The 20,403-nt window shown below is 41.9% G+C and overlaps 4 protein-coding genes across 5 annotated transcripts in view; 3 read left to right on the plus strand and 1 right to left on the minus strand.

Annotated features, from left to right (window-relative positions):
* The first annotated feature begins 64 nt into the window (after window positions 1-64).
* si:dkey-73n8.3 (uncharacterized protein LOC100150965 homolog) lies at window positions 65-4,764 on the plus strand. The gene is given in 10 exon segments (XM_062379972.1): window positions 65-143; window positions 2,001-2,110; window positions 2,419-2,482; window positions 2,484-2,535; window positions 2,870-3,025; window positions 3,120-3,224; window positions 3,513-3,722; window positions 4,103-4,167; window positions 4,169-4,296; window positions 4,662-4,764. Coding segments are annotated over 9 exon segments (897 nt in total). The 5' UTR covers window positions 65-143; window positions 2,001-2,096.
* A 1,557-nt stretch (window positions 4,765-6,321) lies between these two features.
* Window positions 6,322-13,593, plus strand: zgc:112332 (uncharacterized protein LOC553712 homolog). Its single transcript, XM_062379008.1, has 7 exons — window positions 6,322-6,453; window positions 6,949-7,061; window positions 9,006-9,161; window positions 9,755-9,859; window positions 11,349-11,558; window positions 12,754-12,946; window positions 13,144-13,593. Exons 1-7 carry the CDS (start codon window positions 6,398-6,400, stop codon window positions 13,244-13,246), a joined length of 936 nt encoding a protein of 311 aa, XP_062234992.1. The 5' UTR covers window positions 6,322-6,397; the 3' UTR covers window positions 13,247-13,593.
* Window positions 13,594-15,863: 2,270 nt separating this feature from the next.
* sec61g (SEC61 translocon subunit gamma) lies at window positions 15,864-18,222 on the plus strand. The gene is made up of 4 exons (XM_062379522.1): window positions 15,864-15,994; window positions 16,384-16,491; window positions 16,767-16,869; window positions 18,053-18,222. Exons 2-4 carry the CDS (start codon window positions 16,398-16,400, stop codon window positions 18,060-18,062), a joined length of 207 nt encoding a protein of 68 aa, XP_062235506.1. The 5' UTR covers window positions 15,864-15,994; window positions 16,384-16,397; the 3' UTR covers window positions 18,063-18,222.
* tpk1 (thiamin pyrophosphokinase 1) overlaps window positions 17,585-20,403 on the minus strand; it is a 68,356-nt gene continuing 65,537 nt past the window's right edge. For both annotated transcript variants that reach the window (XM_062379520.1, XM_062379521.1), the window contains exon 9: window positions 17,585-18,933. In XM_062379520.1, coding sequence (XP_062235504.1) covers window positions 18,788-18,933 — 146 coding nt within the window. In that variant the 3' untranslated portion in view covers window positions 17,585-18,787. The remainder of the gene's footprint in view (window positions 18,934-20,403) is intronic.

The raw sequence follows: 20,403 nt of genomic DNA on the forward strand, positions 1-20,403 counted from the left end.
TCCCTGTGATGACAGGCGGTCGGGCGGCCTTTCATCAGGCCTGGCGATGGTGAGCAGCTGTGAGGGGAAACTAATCTCGCCGTCAGACCAACAAGCGTCACAGAGAGACCACATGAGAGGAGCTGGCTGCACAATTAGACCAGGTTTGAGTCGACAGGAGTGTGTGTGTGTGTGTGTGTGTGTGTGTGTTCACGTCTTGTCTCAGCTTATTTTATGGTTGTTTGTGAGAAACAGGAAGTTATGACTGGCTTTCACGTGGTTTACATGAGATCTGGCCGGACAACACAGAACCTCACTGGAGCTTTAAATGATTTCAGCGCTCAGTGTGTGTGTGTTTACTTGTGAGGACCATTTTGAGTCTACAACCTACAGAGTGAGGACATTTTGTCAATCCCTCACTTTCTGATCAACCTTTAATGGGCTGTTTGAGGATTTAGACTTGGTTTTAGGGTTAGAGTTAGAATTAGGTCAGGGTTAGGATAAGGCATTTAGTTTGGATAGTTAAGGTTAGGGTCAGGCTCATGGAATATATTATTGTCCTCACTAAGACAGAAGTACCGAGGTGTGTATGTGTGTGTCTGAGAGAAAACAGTCTCTCATTTGAAAGGAGATATGTAGAAGGTCACCCCCCAGTGGCACTTTCCTGCTAGCACAGCAATATAAAATAAAAATTTCAAGTAAAAATGATTTTTTAGAAATTGTAATCTTCTGCAGGGTTTTTTCGACCTAAATCCACCAGATATTACCTGTGGTCTCATTTGAACCTTAAAAAAAAACATCACAACCAAAACTTATATCGATAAAAAAATGAAAGAGGGAGAAAGTGATTCTTAAACTCAATACAATTTTATTTAGAAATGAACTCCTTCAAGAAACCTCTGGAACCAGACTCAGGACTAAATGCCATGTACCTCGCCCGGTTGGGATGAGTGGGGGGAGAGAGAGAGAGAGAGAGAGAGAGAGAGAGAGAGAGAGAGAGAGAGAGAGAGAGAGAGAGAGAGAGAGAGAGAGAGGGAGGAGAGAGAGAGAGAGAGAGAGAGAGAGAGAGAGAGAGAGAGAGAGAGAGAGAGAGAGAGAGAGAGAGAGAGAGAGAGAGAGAGAGAGAGAGAGAGAGAGAGAGAGAGAGAGAGAGAGAGAGAGAGAGAGAGAGAGAGAGAGAGAGAGAGAGAGAGAGAGAGAGAGAGAGAGAGAGAGTTGTGTAATCATCATTTTTAAGCCTTGACTTATATGTATACTTGTAATGGTTTTATTAATTATAGCATGAATAATAATATAATAAGCTTTATAATAATAGTTTTTGATGTTGAGTAGTTTCCTGCAGCTCAGCGAGAGTGAGGCAGATCAAACTCTGGGAGAGAAAAAGCAGAGCTAGTCACATGCTCTAAAGTAAATGAGTGATGGTTCAACTTTCCCTGTGAAGGATCCGATAATGTGATGTTATTGGCTCCAAGCAGTAATCAGAATAACATGCTCACATTAGCCCTTCCTGTGGAAAGCACCAGGAACTCCACAGTGGTGAGAGGCTGAAATTACAGTCGCCTCACCTGCAGATCCAGGTTTTCCAATCTCAGCCGCAGAATCTGCTGATGGAGGATCAGAGCAGCCAAAAGATCAAATCATGACACAAAGGGGTTTGAATAGTAGGAATCGACCAAAAGCAGATGGAGAGACTGGGCCACGTGAACAGGCAGAATAAACGTTTATATATATAAAACATACATAGGCATATAGGCTTTGCATAATCATACATAAAGCCTCTCTGTTACTTTGGCTTATTTAAACACAGCAGCGCATGTCATGGGATTGCCCTACTGGAAGCATGTTGAAATTTTCACCTTAATTGATTTGCACGATTGAGGCCTTTCAACAGAGGAGGATTTGTATCAATTATGACGTCTTCAATGCACGATGAAAGATTCTTCAAGGGACATTAACGCTGTCATTCTTCCTCTCTCTCCCTCCCTTCTCCTCTTTCTCTCTTCTCTCTCTCTTCATATTAGTCCTCTGTTTTGTTTCTCTGGACCTGAGTCTTCATGCATCGAGACTGAATAAGAAGTCGCTCAGATTTTTAGAGAGGATATTGGAATTTTGTAGAAATGCAAGCAGTCAGGTAAGAAACGTCTTATGCTGCATATCATATATATATACAAGTAGAACTGGCTTTTTTTTTTGCAGTGTTATTTCAGTTATAAGTACTAGATGTGAGCCTGGTGCATGATGGGTGTGACCTCTAACTTAATACAACACGATGGCTGTATAGTGAAAAACACTGTTCAGCTATCTACTAATTGAGCAACTGTAAAGTTAAACAAACATGTCATGTAAACGCTTTAAGCTTCTTTTTGTATTCTAATGATGGTTAAAGGATGGATTTCATGTTCTGTGTCTTCATTTCTACCTTTCCACTGCATCCCTCAGGTCTCTGTTTATCTCCCAGTGGTCCTCAGATGTGTCCCTGGAGGGAAAGACAGCCATCGTGACGGGGGGCTAACGTGGGCATTGGAAAAGAGACGGCCAAGGACCTGGCCAGCAGAGGCAAGTGATCAGAGCTGCATGTTTTAAAGACGAGTGATTAAAAGTGACATGTTTTTTGTTTTTGACCCGTGTGCCTGATAATAGCTGTGTGGAAGAGATTTAACAATGAAAAGCTTGTGCAAGAAAAACAAACAATCAATTGTCAAAGTTTTTTTCCGAAGCCAACAATGCTCATGAAAATGGGTTCCTGCTATTTTTAGATATCAGAGAGTTAAAATCATGAGATCAGAGAAACACTCAGACTCCTGGGCTCAACTTCCCCTCACCATGATCAGATTTCAACGTGCATGCTCATGCAAGCACGCACAGCAGTGAGAGCCATTAATCTCGGCAGGTGCCCGGGTGATTTTGGCGTGCAGAGACATGGCAAAGGCAGAGCAGGCCGTCCGTGACATCATGAGGGAAGTGGAGGGGGCCAGGGTGGTCGCCAAGCAACTGGATCTCGCTGACACCAAGTCGATCTGCCAGTTTGCCGAGAATGTCTACAACAGTGGGTGACACACACACACACACACACAGTAACATAAACTTCCAAATACAGCATTGGATATATAGACTCAGGTAACGGATATTCTGTTTCCCAGGTGAAAAGTATCTTCACTTCCTGATCAACAATGCAGGCGTGGCTATTTGCCCTCACGCCACGACGGTGGATGGATACGAGTTGCAGTTCGGAGTCAACCACTTGGGTAGGAGAAGGAAATAGTGTAAGAAATTCGTCTGCATCAGGTCAGGAAGGTTGTCATTGTGTTAAGCTATAGGCAGGGGCGTCGCAAGGAATTTTGGGGGCCACTAAATGGATAAAAAAAGCCTGTTGCCCTAGTTGCATTAAAAGACCGAATGATCAACCATCTTATTTCACTTTCTGTTGTCATCACCCGTGTAAATCGTTTGTGTATTTTTGAAAAGTTGCATTGATTCTAAACGCTTTAAACTTTTTCAATCTGTGTACTTCCCCCCCTGTCCTCCCTTTCAAGGCCATTTCTTCCTGACCTTCCTGTTACTCGACCTGCTGAAGCACTCTGCCCCGGCCCGCGTCATCAACCTGTCGTCGTCGGCTCACGCCATGGGCAGGATCCACTTCGAAGACCTCAGCGGCGAGAAGGACTACCACCCGGTGCGGGCGTACGCGCAGAGCAAGTTGGCCAACGTCCTGTTCACCAGGGAGCTGGCCAAGAGGACTGAGGGTAGTTACGGGAACATGCAGCGTGGATATGTATCTCTCTCTTTGTGTCTCTCCGTCACCGCATTAAAAATTGTAAATGCGTCTCTTGTGAGTGTGAGGGTCTCATGCTTCTACCACTGATGCTTTGGGCGTCAGGACACATGTTTGTCGGAAACAGCCATCTTAAAGATCCAATGCTCACTGGACTTAGGTTGTCATTGTCATCCATCTAATAAACATAAAGATATACAAGATAATGGATTCTGGTTTGACCCCATGCAAACCTGCATTTGACTTATTATACACTATTCTCTAGGTTTTCCTTTATTTCATGCTTGTATTTTCATATTTAATTGGGATATATCTCCATGTTAAAGGAACCCCTGTCCCTCTCCCCTCCAGCCTTTGGTGTGACGACTTATTCCGTGGACCCCGGGGTGGTGAACACTGAAATAACCAGGCACATAAGGGCGCCCTCTTCTGGACGTAATCAAGACAATGGGTATGCTGTTCAGGACCCGGCAGAGGGGGGCCTACACCACCGTCTACTGCACCGTCACCCCTGAGCACCTGCTGCACACAGGAGGATACTACAGGTCAGTGGGACATGGTTTTAACCAGATCGACCAGTTCAAATCACTTGAAAAGATACAAAATAAAAACAGACATCGTCATGTGACATTAAATAAGATGAAGAGAAGAGGGAGTGGCTGTTTAAAAATTGGAAGAGAATCAAAATGTTATGATGTAATGTACAAAGGTGGTAATAACTGTTTTTCCCACATCCATTTCCTTTTCCTTCCTTAATTTCCTTATGTATCCTTTTCCTTTCCTTTTCCCCCCTCCTTTCCTAATCTTTTTTTCCTTCTCCCCAATCTCCTTTCCTTTTCTGTCTCTTCCTTTCTTTCCTTCCCTTTCCTTATGTTTCCTTACATGTCCCTTTCCTGTCCTTTCCCTGCAGGGACTGTGCCAGTGCAAAGAGCTGCCGGGCCGGACAGGATGATGGCATTGCCTCAAAGCTGTGGGCTGTGAGCTGCCACCTGCTGGGCATCTGCTGGAGATAAACTTGCAGAGTTTTAAATATGCACACATGCTCTCCTCCTATATGCCATGAATCAATATCCCCGCGCTCATAGAGTGACAACGTCGATGCCACATATGCAATGTTATTGGTTTTGCTGAACATGTGACGGGTTCGATGGACCAACTTGACTGAAGCGTCTGATCGGTAAAAGTCATGTGTGATGAAAGCTACAAATAGATTGTGGAGAAGGAGAAAGGTCAGAGCTGCTGATAATAAACAAATCCCTCACTGATAAATCCAAACTGCTGACTGGACTGAACTTTGTTGTTTCCGCGGAAGAGCAAAGACAACACACAACAACGAATTCACACAGCTCCTGTTCTGAAGAAGTTATATCACATTTACAAAGATTTCTTGTTTTCTTTTTTTTCATCCAGTGTTAGAGCTAATTTTGGATTCCTCATGACTGGGATTAGGCAGTAGCAGCCTGGTCCAATATGACTTTAGAGTAAAAAAAACAAAGTTGAAGTATTACCGCGCTAATTCAATTGTATCGGATGCATATAGCTTCAAATTCCAACAAACATTATCTCAAAGGACTCGAGGTTTGTTACTTCTCCTCATTGTGAGAACTGTTGTGTTTCTCTAAACAATTTTCAACCTTACAACTTAGAGTGCTTTTAGATAATGTATGTTGTGATTCGGCGCTATACACATGAGGTTTAATTGAAATCAAGATTACAGTATCACAATATTTATATTCAGAACTGAGCATTAAAACAATAGCGTTCACTCCAAAAAATATAAATGAAAGTTAAAAAGTGTATTAAAAGTGCAATACTGTGGTTATTATCAGGACACTGGTCACAAATGAAATAAAGCAGTAAAATTATTAAAACAAAACTAAAACTATTCAAAACAGTATAAATAAATTCAAATACAACTTGTCTACAAGCTATAGGAAATACTATGGAGATTTAAGAGAGGAAAGGGGGACTCTCATTTTAAAAAAATCTCAAGATCTGATATTATTACAGGCGAACCCGACAGTCGTTACAATGAACAAGCACTTGGTGAATGTGGAGCAGAAAGAAAAACTTCAAAGATGAAGAAATGGTTCCAGTGTGAGCATCAACAGGAGAGGAGAGGAAAGCACGGTGATTATAATTCAACATATTTGCTTTTATATTTACTAATGTTGTTCATACAGCTCCTCTTCGGCATAGACGCTTGCACAGCATCAGCACCCTGACATTCTCTCTCTCTCTCTCTCTCTCTCTCTCTCAGGCGGGTCGGCCCAGTCCATACAACCCAATCTCTCCAGCAGCAGGAGGCTGACTCCCCCTCCCTCTCTCCCTCCCTCCCTTCCGCTTGTCTCCCCCTCCTCAGCCTGGAACTTGTGAATCAATTTATGCGTCAGCCTCGCTCCTGATTGGTCCATGCATATGTGCGATGACAACATTGTGGGGAGAGAGAGAGAGAGAGAGAGAGAGAGAGAGAGAGAGAGAGAGAGAGAGAGAGAGAGAGAGAGAGAGAGAGAGAGAGAGAGAGAGAGAGAGAGAGAGAGAGAGAGAGAGAGAGAGAGAGAGAGAGAGAGACAAATCTCTTGATGAAGTGTTGGTGAGGAGAGCAGCAGCGTGTTTTGTTCATATCCTGCTCAGGTCCTGAGGTGGATGGTTTTTTACACATTTATTTTTTCCTCTGGCTCTTCAGGAAGAATGTACCACAGGTAGGAGAGAAAAGGAAAATGCACAAACTGTATAGTATAGTGTTGTACAAGTACCAAAGGGCAAAGTGTCTCAGCTAATGACAGGAATGTGAGCAATGTAAAAGGGGATTACACTTTTCAGCATGCCACCAATTTTGGCACTACATTAAAGGGCACCATGTAAAAAAAAAAAAAAAAAAAAAAACATTTCTGTGGGATTCAGGATTTCTCTTCTTGTATTTGTTTCTAAAGGAAAAGTTTAACCAATTACTATGATTGTTTTTCTTCGTGTGGATCAATCATGTCCTATCTCTGCAGGAAGTTTGATTTTCCGTTAGCATTTTCACCAATTTCTTAATTTCTGAAGCACATCCCAGACGGCACCAGCAATGGGGAGAAAAAACTTGTACAACAAAATAGTTCTTATGAAGAAAGATTGATTATGTTTCTAACAGTCAGCATGTGGTCTTTTTCCTTTATTGATGCTCTAACTGCTGTGCTTGTTGTTCACTGTAGTGTGTGCTGTAATCGCTGGTCTTCTGACGAGAGGCTGGATGGAAAAACAGTCCTCATCACCGGGGCCAACACCGGCATCGGCAAAGAAACAGCCAGGGACCTGGCGAGAAGAGGTACTGCACCGTCCACCTGAGTGTCTGCGTCACTCTCTGCCTGTTTCTGTTCCTTCTTCCACTTCAATTCTTTTTTGCACACTGTGACACATTCCGCACCCTGCAGCCCCCAATGCATGAGCGCTTTAAAGCTACACAGCGTGATCTTTAACTGGGCCCTCTGTCCCCAGACCTCCACCGCAGAATCAGGGTTAATCCGGCTCACTTGTTCCCTCATTGTTTGCAGTGGGATTAGACATGTTTTTTTTTTTTTTTTACATATGGGGACCAACTCAAGTGATTTCCATAGCACCATAATTCCGTGGTATAGAGTAAGGCCATAGGCAGACAGAAGGGAAATTTGACGCTCTGTTAACTGAAGAGACACTTCACCAAATCCATGAGAAAGACAAATGGCAGAGATGGAAGACAGACGAGGCATCGAGGGGACAGAGGGAGCATTGTGAGGGGTCCGCTCCCCTCCCGAGCCAGACAGGCAACAAAGAGAGATGGGAGGGTGCACCCAGCAGTGCTCTCTCACACTCACACACACACACACTCACACACACAGCGAGTAATATGAAAACTGGTTCTGCACAGGCGATCCAGTTTTTGTAACGGAAAAACATAAATTTGAATCCACGTTTAAGCGATGATGTAAAAACCCTTCGTTTTATTATCTAATAAAATATATTGCGAGAACGATAAAGGAGAGAAAAGCTGAAATGTGGGAGAGAGAGGAGATAAATGGCGGTGCTTCTCCTTTCAGGCGAGTCCTCCGTCCAATTGCTCTTCCGCAAATAGAATTAGGTGACGATATGCGATGACACCGTGATTTGATTTGCGAGGCTTCATAAGGGAAGATGGCTGCTTGGGGCACAGCATCCTCCAGTCAGCCATTTTAATAATGCATCTGTTCGGGTTCTAACTTTTTTTTATATTGAGATGCATTTGCCATCTTGACAACGTGAAATGTGCACCTACCTCACTGGTACCAAAGGACAAAAGTTAACGTTTGAAAAGTGGGACGTTGAATGGAATATGCAGAAAATGATCCGGCTTCACTTTGGATTTTGTTTGCCCTTCATTTGCATTACTCATGCATGCATAACAGCCTGTAATCGAGTGCGGGGTGATCTCTAACTTGACTCAGTGCAGCCCTCCACTCTCACTGTTTGCCCGTCGTTTTTTTGATTTGCAATGGTTGAATTGGACGACCGGCGAAATGAGGGAACAATTGGGTTTTCAAACATGGGAGCAGCAGGGGAGAGACAAAGACACTGTGATGGGACACAGACACCACGCTCCAACTGATTAATGGCTCTCCTCTTCCTTAATTTCTGAGCACAACGGCTATTTTGTGTGTATGCGTGTGTGTATCTGTGTGTGTGTGTGTGTGTAGCTCTCTCTGTGTGTGTGTGTGTCCTCAGAGCCCCTTTCTGGGCTCATTAAGGAGAATGCTTCGTAATTTGCGTCAGAGGCGAATGAGAATGACACAGCTGAGAGGGCCTTGTGTTCGCGGGAGCGGAGAGCGGTCGGCTAAATGAGATGCCGAGCGAGAGTTTAGAAAACATCAGAGGATGATCAAGCGCACGCCGAGAGATTTAGGTGCGCCCGCCTTAATTGACGTGGGCATCTCGGTGTGACTGCAAATGAGCAAAGCGGTTGCAATGTTTGAGTTTGGGAAAAATGCGAGGGGTTCAAACCTCCCTGTGTGGGACACTGTCCTCCACACAGTAAATCACTGTCATGCTCAGGGTATGAAGCAATGAGTGTATAATGGCTGCCTCTTCTCTTTGTCCTGTGATTTATCGTGAAGTAAAATTGACTTAGAGCATGATTTATCTTGGTGTGAACAAAGGATAGAGCCTTCACAGTTTCTAGGAGAAAAAACTTCTTGTGACAGTGTTTTTGGATTGCGTGAGAAGTAATCCTTGTGCACATTGAAATGGTTGTCTCTTTCAGGCGCACGCATCGTGATGGCGTGCAGAGACCTGGAGAGAGCAGAGGAGGCGCGGACGGACATTCTGCAAGACACGGGAAACGAGAACATCGCCATCAGGAAACTGGATCTGTCCGACACCAAGTCCATCAGGGCGTTCGCTGAGCTCATAATCAAAGGTAGGGAACTGCAGAGACTGTTTATGAACATGGCCCCTCCCTCCCACTATCCAGACATGAAGCCACAAGCAGCCATATTCCATATCCTGGATACAAACGCATGTATGTTGCTACACATGTTTGACCAATCACAAGTCAGTCTCCACATGTCAACTTTGACATATAACCTTGTTTTCAGACCATCAAACTGACACTTGAACAAACCTCAATGTGATAAGAGCAACCGAGTATGGCATGCACTTTTTTTATTTTGGTCCATGTCCCATCAACTAACACGGAGTAGATACTGTAGCCAGGGGACGCAGTCAAGTCATACATGTTTATATACGGCCTATATAACTAACGACTAAAATCTTTGCCTATATGCATTTTTTGTCGGGTTTTCTCTCAAAAGAAAAATAAACAGTAGTGGCAGCTGTTGACTGCAGATCGTTTTCAGGGTTTCTAGTTCAAGCCTTCCATGTGCCTTTGAACAAGACACCAGACTCCACCAAATTGCCAGGCCTCCATTGACATCTGTCTTCTTGAGTTAATGAGACGCAATCTGTAAAAGCTAACTTATGATTCTACTAATGGCCTCATGTTCTTTTCAGAGGAGAAGCAAGTGAACATCCTGATAAACAACGCAGGCATCATGATGTGTCCCTTCTCCAAGACGGTGGACGGCTTCGAGCTGCAGCTGGGAGTCAATCACTTGGGTGAGTCATCACTGTGAGTTACGTCCAGGACATAAAACCCAGTGAATTGATTTCTGTTGGCTGTGATGTTTGTCTGCAGGCTGAATGAAAGTAGAGGTTATTAGTAATTGAGGTAACATAAACTTTAATATCTTTTTTCCAGTACTAGGATCACATTATGAGTGGGATTTTCCCACTAAAGAGAATAAAAAGGTGTTTTTCCTTCCTACACTGCATCCTATTAACGAGCCGCACAGCACCCGTCAAACCGAGCTGACTAACATGTCAGCCTGGAAAAATGATCCTGAGTCACGGTTTTCTTGGAGCTGTCAACGTTCTCCCCACGATGGACCACGGCCTCCTTCCAAATGATGGTTTCCTCCGAGGTATTTTTATCACTGCCAGGCAGAGAGAGGAACACGCTGTGCTCGAGGCACCCACACATCTCCTCACACAGGCACACGTACATGCGTACTTGTACATGAACGTACATCCGGTAAATGTACACATGTCAAACAATGATAAACTCTGCATAGGTCAACAGGAAAAATGTAACAATGGGACGGGAAGCCACAAACTCGAGTCAGACCTGGAAGTTTCCTTCCACACGTGAAACTTTACGACGAATCCACTGTTCCCTGAACAGAAATCAGTCTTCCTCTATTGTTTCCATTTGTTTAAATATAGTCCTTGTTTTTACCATTTGAGGAGCAATAATGTGAGTTACATAAGAACCCTATTATCTCATCTTTATAGCTCCTACTACATTGTGATTTTCTTGTATAGAAGTCGTAAACAAAGCTGAATGAATGTTAAACACAAGCAGTTCGATCTGTTGGAGATTGAGCCTTTTTTACCGATGGTGAATCTAGAGACTCAGTCCAGATCAGAATGTCCTGTTCTTTAGATCAGTGTCACAACGTTGTCCTCACTATCGGCTCTGCACCGACCACAGAGGAGGAAACAGAACGAGACAAATGAAACCATGTCAACCCTTCTTCTGGACTTTCTGGAGGGGATTCTTCCGCCAGCTGTCTGAGTTAGACTGTGTGAGAATACAGCAGCAAAACAGAAACTTCAGAGTGAGTGAGTGGGTGTATCAATGACGTTTCCTAGCACACAATGGCAGCTAAACCGGAAAAACACAGATATCTCACGATGAAGAAGAGGTGGCGTACACACAGAAGACGCAGAAGAAGACAGGAAGATTCCAGAGCTTTTGGCAACAAAGGCTGATGCCGGTGTCGATGTACTGTAAACAAAAACCCTGAGCTTTCCAAAGCAGAGTTTCCTCTGTGCTGCAGCCAGACACCACCGCTCAACTCAAGGTTCTGGAAATGTAAACCTGTCAGTGTTTCCTTAAAAGACTTGTGTGCATTGACCTTTACAGGGGCTAAAGCCACAAGTCAATAGATCCCAAAACAAGGGTAAAGGTTGAGTGCTGCATGTGGTATTCTTTCATGTAGCATGAAGCAGCAGCCTGAAACGTGTGCGTCTCCCTTTTGCTCAGGTCACTTCCTGCTCACTCACCTGCTGCTGGACCTCATCAAGCGTTCAGCCCCGGCCCGTATCGTGGTGGTGGCGTCGGTGGCCCACACCTGGACGGGGCTCCGGCTGGATGACGTCAACAGCGAGAGGAGCTACGACACCATGAAGGCGTACGGACAGAGCAAGCTGGCCAACGTCCTGTTCGCTCGCTCCCTGGCCAAACGGCTCCACGGTGAGTGGGGAGCGCCGAGGTTCTCACCGAGTTACTGCCACAGGAAGCAAACGTCACAGGATGGAAGAAAGAATAAATAGAGTAGTCACAGATTGGGTTTTAAGTTAATTACATTTTATTTATTTAGTTTACTGTACTCAATTAATACATACTACTACTACTTATACTTCTACTAACAATAATAAAGATACACAAATTTGATTACATTTGATTAAATTATTAATTATTGAAATTTAATTAATTACATGTAAGTAATTTGGTATTTTGGCAATTTTTCATATTTTAATATGCCTTTATATAACATGTTAAAAAACATTGCCTATATTACCAGACAATAAATGAACACATAAATATACAAAAAGCATAAAATCTAGTGGTTTGTTAAACCGCAAACATGCTTAATGGAGCCTTTAAAAAATGAAACTGCAAATACAGTCAATTTACTTTTTTAAATTAAGTTAATTTCATTTATATTATTAAGCTGAATCAATTTAATAGAGTTGGATTCACAAATCTGTTGTAGACATGACAATAGGAATTATATATTCAATCATATACAACTCTGTTCATGTGTGAACATGAACACGCGCCAGTCTTTGTCTTGTTGAGAGACTGAGGAAAGGAAAGAGTTGAGAAATATACCTATTTAATTGAATTAGATAGAATATAACCAAAGTCTAAGATAAGTAAATCAGAAAGGAGAAACCATTGTCTTCAGTTAGTTTCACACTGGATCGGTTAGTCAAGTCTTTTATCTCATTCTGAGGAAGTATCCTCCTGTTACATGTGAATCAGACTCTCACTGGAAATGATCCATTTTGTTGACTCACTTCTTTTTTTTTCTTTCTCTCTGCTTCATGGACAAGAACCGAAAGAAATTACTTTAATTAGAAAAACGACTCTCGGGTCTGATGTTTGATTCCACAGATCTCGAGTGCAGCTATTAAAACTCAGTCCATTATGAGATTAACTCAGGAACAAACAAATTGGACATTAAAGGGGAAGCATGCAACGAAAATGAAATGCAATCACCATGGCTCATTAAGCTTTTGATTTGAGTATGCAATCAAATCACTGATGCTCTACACTGAATATGGATATGCAACCGGGTCATATGTGCTTGAATGTGTTCACAGGACTACATACTGTGTGTAAAGTGACTGTATAAGGGGCCTCTACTCACTGTATGTCACAGGAACCGGGGTGAGCGTGTTCTCCCTGCACCCGGGGGTGGTGCAGTCCGACCTGTGGAGGCACCAGCACCAGTGCATCCAGGTGGCCGTGAAGATTTTCCGGATTTTCACCAAGACGACCGTGGAGGGAGCTCAGACCACCATCTACTGCGCCGTGGAGCCCGGCCTGGAGAGTCAGAGCGGGGGCTACTTCAGGTACACACAGTATTTCAGCCCACGCACAACTGGTTACATAAGCTCTTCTGAAGGGCCGGCTTCACGCTGCTCACTATTACTACCTGCCGACTATCAGAAGGGTTTATTATACAAGTTTTTACTCTTGTTTAACACATAAATGCACCACACAGTATGTAACAACCATCCTCTGTCCCTGTGTGTGTGTGTGTGTTCAGTGACTGTGCCCCCGCACGCAGCTCGAGGGCGGCCTCCGATGACGACTCAGCCAACAAACTGTGGGAAATCAGCTGCAACATGCTTGGCATCACCTGGCAGTGAACAGTGGGAGATGAACAGTGTAGTGGAGGACGTTGTGTGTGCAATGTGTGAATTTCATATTTAAAAAACAACAGACGGCACTGTTAAGCACTTAAAGAGGCGTTGTTGTTTCTGTTACTGTTGTGAAATTCTGTATTCTGATAACTGGAAGTTCAATATGGTCTCAATAGAACTGAATCTCTATCAAGGGCTCCTTTATTTTATACACAACTGGAAGAATCTTATGATTAGTCAATTGCATTGATCATACAGGGTTTCATGCTGTACCCATATTGTTTTTAGTACTTTGTAGAATGTTGAGGAAATACTTTTGAATTATCGTTTCACTACACTCGTGCTAGTTCATAGCTCTTTATATTCTTTCTAAAGTTGATTTCGTTTGTTTTTGTTTTTTGACCCATCGTGAAATCCTCTCTTACATTTACCAATCGTTCAGTTTCTAGTGGCCTGTGTAACAGAGGGGTCGTTTTTTTGCCACTGACGAGAACGATTTGGCTCCAAACGGCCTCGAAAAGTCTTTTTTCAAAGTAACATGTGAATGAATAATGTACTTACAGGAGCTGGCAATAGGAAATGGTTTACGTTCTTATTTTGTGGCACTTAAATCAGAATGTACATTTAAATGAGTAGTACAAAATATTTATCTTCGTGCCTCTGGGTGGCACGGTGGTGCAGTGGATAGCCTCACCGCCCCACAAACAGCTTCTGGGTTCGAACCATCCAGACAGCCAAGACCTTCATTGTGCCCTTATTCTCCTTGTGCCTCTGCAGGTTTCCTGTGAGTGCTCTTTTTTCCACAGACATGCAGGTTAGATGGTTGTTCGGTTCTCAGCCCTGTGGTGGTCTGGTGATCTCTGCAGGATGTACGGCTCCCGTCTGATCTCAGTTGGGATCGGCTCCAGAATAAGAGTTACAACTAATGGACGGATGAGCTGTTTCCCTACATTTTCTTAAAATATATCAGAGGTCTCTCCTGTTGCAGTAATAATTGTAAGCACAATATGGTTACATGTTAGGAAAGCCTCTGACGATGTGGCAGCATGTACATAATGTAAAAAAATAAACCTGGTCAAATGAAAAACAACGTTGGGTTTGCTGCATGTGTGAGTTGTGATCGTCTGTTGTATGATGACAAGTCGCTGGGTTGACGGTTTTCCGATGCAGTGACATGTGACACTTGTATGAGTTTCGCCTTTGAGATTTGAAAGAGATTAGGTGAGATTAGTGTTTTTAGTAATGAGAGAATTAAGGGTTTTAAAGTCTCGCTTAGGGCCACCCAAACAGATGACTGCATTTCAATGTGACTGAGTCCAAGGTCACTTCGTTAAAAAGACAAAAGTGAAAAGTAATGTTTGAATCCTGCTGCTAACAGCATCATGCTGTCTGATATTATTCACTGATCTCATAACTAATTGATTTCCATGTACAGAATATTTTATTTTTGTAGTCATGAGTATTATTTGAAGTGTGATGCTAGTCACAGCAGAGAATAATAAAGAACACAGTTCAATAGAGCTGTATGAACACACCTTATGTTAATCTGAGTCACATGGGGGAGTGTGTAAGACTGAAGGAATGTGGAACGAGCTTGTGGAGTGGCCACAGGGTCGCCACTAAGAAACACACGTAATATGATTAGAGACTGATTTAACATTTATAAAATCTGCCGATATGTGTTTTTATATGGTATCAGCAATTAGCTTTGCAGGGATTAAAACTTTGACTTCAAAGACTGAACCACGTAGAAATGATGCATTTATGTTGATTGAAAAAGTGTTAATTCTGTTATTATTACATATCGTTTAGCTGACATTTTAATCCGAAGCGACATCCAAAATTAACATCCCATCACACCAGAAATGTAATATATATATAAAGAGCAGTAGTGAAAAATATTTATATTTTTAAATGTCATACGTTTCAAAATGCATGTGCTTGGGCCGCTCAGTGCTGCTTTAAAGTCCTAGAAATTTTAGAAATTGTATTTTACTGTTGGTACTTTCAAGGGTTGAGCAATCCTGGTTAGTAGCATTATTTTTGTTTTCAGGCAAACTAATTTGCTTTTAATTACAATACATTTTTTTTGTTTTTATTTATTTTAAATTGTTTTTAATTTATTGACCTCCTGCGCAGAAGTGGGGTGTGCACCTCCTGCGAAGAAGCGGAGAGCGCAGGATTAATTTTATTTTATTTTATTTTATTTTTTAGGGCAGTGACAGACAGTTAGTGAAATTGAAAGGATTATTATTATTATATTTTATAAATTATCATGTTCTTCTGTTACTTCAAATTCGTTCTCTTATATGAATTATTTTCTCTATTAGTAGTAGTATCACTGCTTTTATTATTATTATTATGCAGGGCATGTGAGATGCCAAAATAGGTGTGGAGTTGAACATAGCATAGCTGTGTGGGCTATTCACGACACAAAGGTAAACAACAAACACTTTGTTAAAAAATATATTCTTAGAAAAAAAATATCTATAATACTTTTATCATAAGTTGAAGTTGAATAAGGAGTTAAGTTAGTTTAGTTAATAAATCTGTTTACCATTAAGAGTAAGTGGCTGTAACGAACCTCCTCGCCTGCAGATGGCAGTGTGGACAATAACGACTCAAAGAACAAGCGTCTCCTGCGCAGGCGCGCTGCAAGTCTACGTCAGCTCTTCTTGAGTTAACAGTGATCTGAAAGCGACGTGTCTCTCAGAGCTCAGACTGTTCCTCCTCCGATCGCCTCCTCAGAACCAGGTGAGACCCGCGCTGCCGCTTCTAACCTTCTCTCATTCACACTGGAGTTTAACACAGTTGCTGCTTTGAGAGCTGTAACGTGTATTTGACGGGTTTTCAACGAGCTGCCACGTCGAGCTAGTAGCTTTCCAAACGGTGGCTAGCTAGGAGGAGCTAGCGCAACCACAAATCACGGTTTTCAGTAGTTTAAAGGAGCTTCGGTAATCTACAGTTTAATATGTCACCTAACAGCAGGTTTTAATGTTTGAACAAATGTAAATGGGTGTAGTTTGTTGTTGTTTAACGTGTTATTCACGATATCCTGAATGTATACGTCATCATTGTGAGCAGCCCGGACGTTAACGCTGATGTTGTTTTCTTCTTCTTTTCTTCTTCATCCTCATCACCAGCCCAAACAAACACCATGGATCAGGTGATGCAGTTCGTTGAGCCCAGCCGGCAGTTCGTCAAAGACTCCATCAGGCTCGTGAAGAGGTGCACGAAGCCCGACAGGAAAGGTACCAGCTTTCAGTCTCAATGGGCCACCTCGGCTTGGATGTGTCTGTGATCTGATGACATGGTTTAAAAGTTCAGCTGATTAGGAAACTAGTGGGGTATTTTTGTTTTAATTACTAAATATGTGAGGATTCTCAGTCACACGGCTCATTTAGTAGTTTTACTTCCACCCCTGGACTCGCTTGTGTTTCTGGAAGATGTTTTCACTTCTCATCCAGGAGTCTTATTCTCCCATCAAGTTCTAGTTCTCACGTAACTCTTCCTTTCCTCCTGTCAGAGTTCCAGAAGATCGCCATGGCCACGGCGATCGGATTCGCCATCATGGGTTTCATCGGCTTCTTTGTCAAACTCATTCACATCCCCATCAACAACATCATTGTGTAAGTGGCAGTGCTACATTATTCACATTGTAAGCTAGTTAGAGGGAAGAGGGAGAAACGGATTTGTTTTGATTTGATCACATCAAGTAGAGACAAATGAGATGTGCTTAGTCCAGGACTGTTATCTCGAGCTTTTGATCCCAGTGTCTCCTTCCCTGATATCTGTGATGACTCTCTATTGATTGTTGTCATGATCTTACACTGTTCTCCTTCCTTTTTAAATTGTCTTACTAACAATAAAGATGTGCATAGAAATTATAATTGGTAACAAGGAATTAATTGAGTTGTTATGTCCGTTCATCTTTGTTACAGACTGGCAAGTTAATTAATTGTCCTACATTCAAAACAATTTTAAAAACTGCAGTATTTGTAGGTTTATATAGATATATATAGATATATATATATATAGATATATATATATTCCCTCTAACTATATATAGATATAGATATAGATATATAGATATAGATATAGATATATAGATATAGATAGATAGATGTAGATAGATAGATAGATGTAGATAGATAGATGTAGAGATATAGATATATAGATATATATATATATATATATCCCAGGGCTCTTTTGTTTAAAATTCCATGTTTAGTGTCTTATTTTATTTTAGAGAATGGAAACATGACCTCAACGTGACAGCTTTGTGTTCGATGTTATGATTTAATGGTGTCAACAACACAGTTATTGATAAATTACCAGCAGAAATGACCAAAAACAAATCAGTTTAATGAAGACCACAGGTTAGGGACTTTCCACTAAAATGTCAGTAGAAATTGCACATTTATTTATTAAGGTATATAATTAATAACAAAACAAATGACTTATTCACCTCTCTTGCATAAGACAGTTCATTTTGTTACAAGTGGTAAAATAGCAGCATCTCATCCGGGTACCTAACTGACCAATATTACAGAAAATATTTAGTATTTTATGCGTAAAAGATTTAAAGCATTCAAATACAATTAATCTGGTAAAGGGTGTCAGAGTATACACTATTCTGACCTTGAGGAGTCGGATTGTCTCTTCTCGAAGGAGAATTGGCATGAGTGATTCATCAGTGGCGATTTTTAATGCGATAGCTGGGTCATTAAAAAACGTGAATATTACTGTTAAAAAAAAGTATTGGCCACATTTCTTGTCCCTAACCACACCTTTTTTATTCCTTTCTTCCAGTGGCGGTTAAATCCTGGACAGAGAAAATCGTTTTTCAATACCTGGGGACGGGTGGCGGTGCTGTAAAGTGATATGGGGCTGACGTGATCGGGACTGAAGGGGGATGGCAATTTTTACGTTCTGTGCACAACATTTGTATTTGCTGTGTAAATAAAACAAATGAAAACCCACACTTTGATTTGTCCCCGTCGGCTCAAACAGCATTGCTGCCAACGCTACACTGTACTCTAGATTTTTTTTAACCTGAAGAAGAAGAAAGGTGGAAATACTTTTTATTCAATAATCAGTGAAAAAGGACTATACAGAAGGCACATCTTGAAGTGGAATCCTGCACTTTTTAAATGATGATGTAAAGTTCGTGATTGTGACTCAACTTGTTTGAGTTTTCTACAATATGCTGTGATCTCAATACTTAAATGGACCAGCTGTATGAGGTTCATTTTCAATTGCAAAGACAAAACTTCTCTGATACATTTTTAATCCATCCCTACACAATGATCTAGCAGAAGAGCATTGTCCAGGACATTTTGGTTCTGTTTTGAATTACCTTTGGGCCAAGTAATGCAAAATTCTTAAAAGCACTTCAGTGAGATATCTGTCATGTCTAAAGGTGATTTTCTTTTTGTACTTCAAATTTGACAAAATATAGAAGACCACTTGTAGCAGAGATGCGGAATTCCCTGTTTTATGTTCTGATTGGTCAATCACTAACTGAGAAAGCAAACCTTTTCCGTGCTACTCTCTATTTGTCTGGATGCCCATGCTCCACAGTAGAGGCTGGTCTGTGGTCACAGTGACAGGCTTCCTGGGGTTTCCAGGGGCGACGGGCTCGTAGGTGTTGGATGTGCTCACCAGCTTCCCAAACTGCAGGACCTGGTTGTCTGGACAGAGAAGACGGATACAACGAGGTTTAAACGCAGCAGTAATACTGGAAACGAATAATTGTCAACTTTAAATCAAGTTAATCGTTTGAGGTCGTGCACGTGAATCTGATTTGTCTCTTAACACAGTTTTGGGCCTAGCGAGGCGATGGCAACACGGCACACCAGGTTCCTTGCACACATTCACACAGGCTATTGTGCTGAGGCCACTGAGCACACCCCCACTTAGTGCTTACTGAAGTGTTAAGAACTCCTCTGCAAGGAGAATCCTTCAGCTGACACAAGAATGGTGACTACTTGTATAAGGCTCATTGTTCGATACCCTTTATAACGACAAGCAGCACAGTGAAGGAGAAAGAACTGGAGGAATTCAAAAGAAAAAAGAAACCGTTGGACCAGATACATTTTTCAACTGATGTTATTCACCAGGTCTGACAACTCTAGTCTGGAATAATTTCACATATAAGACAGCCCGGTTTCTTCCAAGGTCAAACCTTTGTGAAGTATTTGCTCCAGTTTCATGTGTAACTTCCTCTTTGTGTTCTTTTTCCTGACACGAGAGTTGTGACAAATCGCTGACTCCTTTCTCCTTTTTTTTTTATGGCTCATCATAACAACCTGGATGTTTCAGGTTCAGGTCTAACTTCCAGTGAATTGACTGAAATGAACCGTTCAGGCTGAGAGGACACATGGCCAACACTGACCCCATGTGGTCAAACCAGGAAGCTCTGAATTATGTGTTGTGAGGTGCATCACAATCAGCCAGTGTCTGTCAGTGGTCGGAACAAGTCAAAGAGCATGAATTTATAAATACTAAGTTTAATAATCATGTTGCTGAGTGTTATTCAGCTCTATAAGATATTAACCTCTGAATAACTTCACATATTATTATAGGCTGCAACAACATTCACTGGAACTTATGACCTAAAACACAATTCTTTATGCTTTATATTTTTAAACCAGAGCCCTTTTTGTATCAGGCCCAAATATTGATAGAGACAAAAATGTTTTTTGCTACTAATAAGGGAGGGGGGCATATAAAAGAAAAACCAAATGATGGGATGCCGTTGCGACTGAAGCGAAACAAGTAAGCAGTCGTCACCATGGCAAAGGATAGACGCATTGTTTCCGTATCTGTTACACTGCTTCACAATTGCGATAACATCTAAAACGATGAATAATGACTGTTTGTATTTCTATTAAGTATTTGCATGCATAGACATTTGAAACTTGGACTATGGGCAGAAAAGGTCTCTGGTTTAACTCCCCGGAGAAAAAACAAAAAGACAAACCTGGATTCATCTGTCCAAAAATCCAAGAGGATTCTCCCTGCCCTGTCTAGTGCCCCTGAGCAAGGCACCTTACTCCCCCAACATCTGCTCCCTGGGCGCCGTACATGGCTGCTCACTGCTCTGTGTGTCCTGCACCAGATGGGTTAAAAGCAGAGATTGAATTTCCCTACAATTGCAT

The sequence above is a fragment of the Platichthys flesus genome, chromosome 21, assembly GCF_949316205.1.
Source record: "Platichthys flesus chromosome 21, fPlaFle2.1, whole genome shotgun sequence".
In the NCBI taxonomy this organism is placed as follows: Eukaryota; Metazoa; Chordata; class Actinopteri; order Pleuronectiformes; family Pleuronectidae; genus Platichthys; species Platichthys flesus.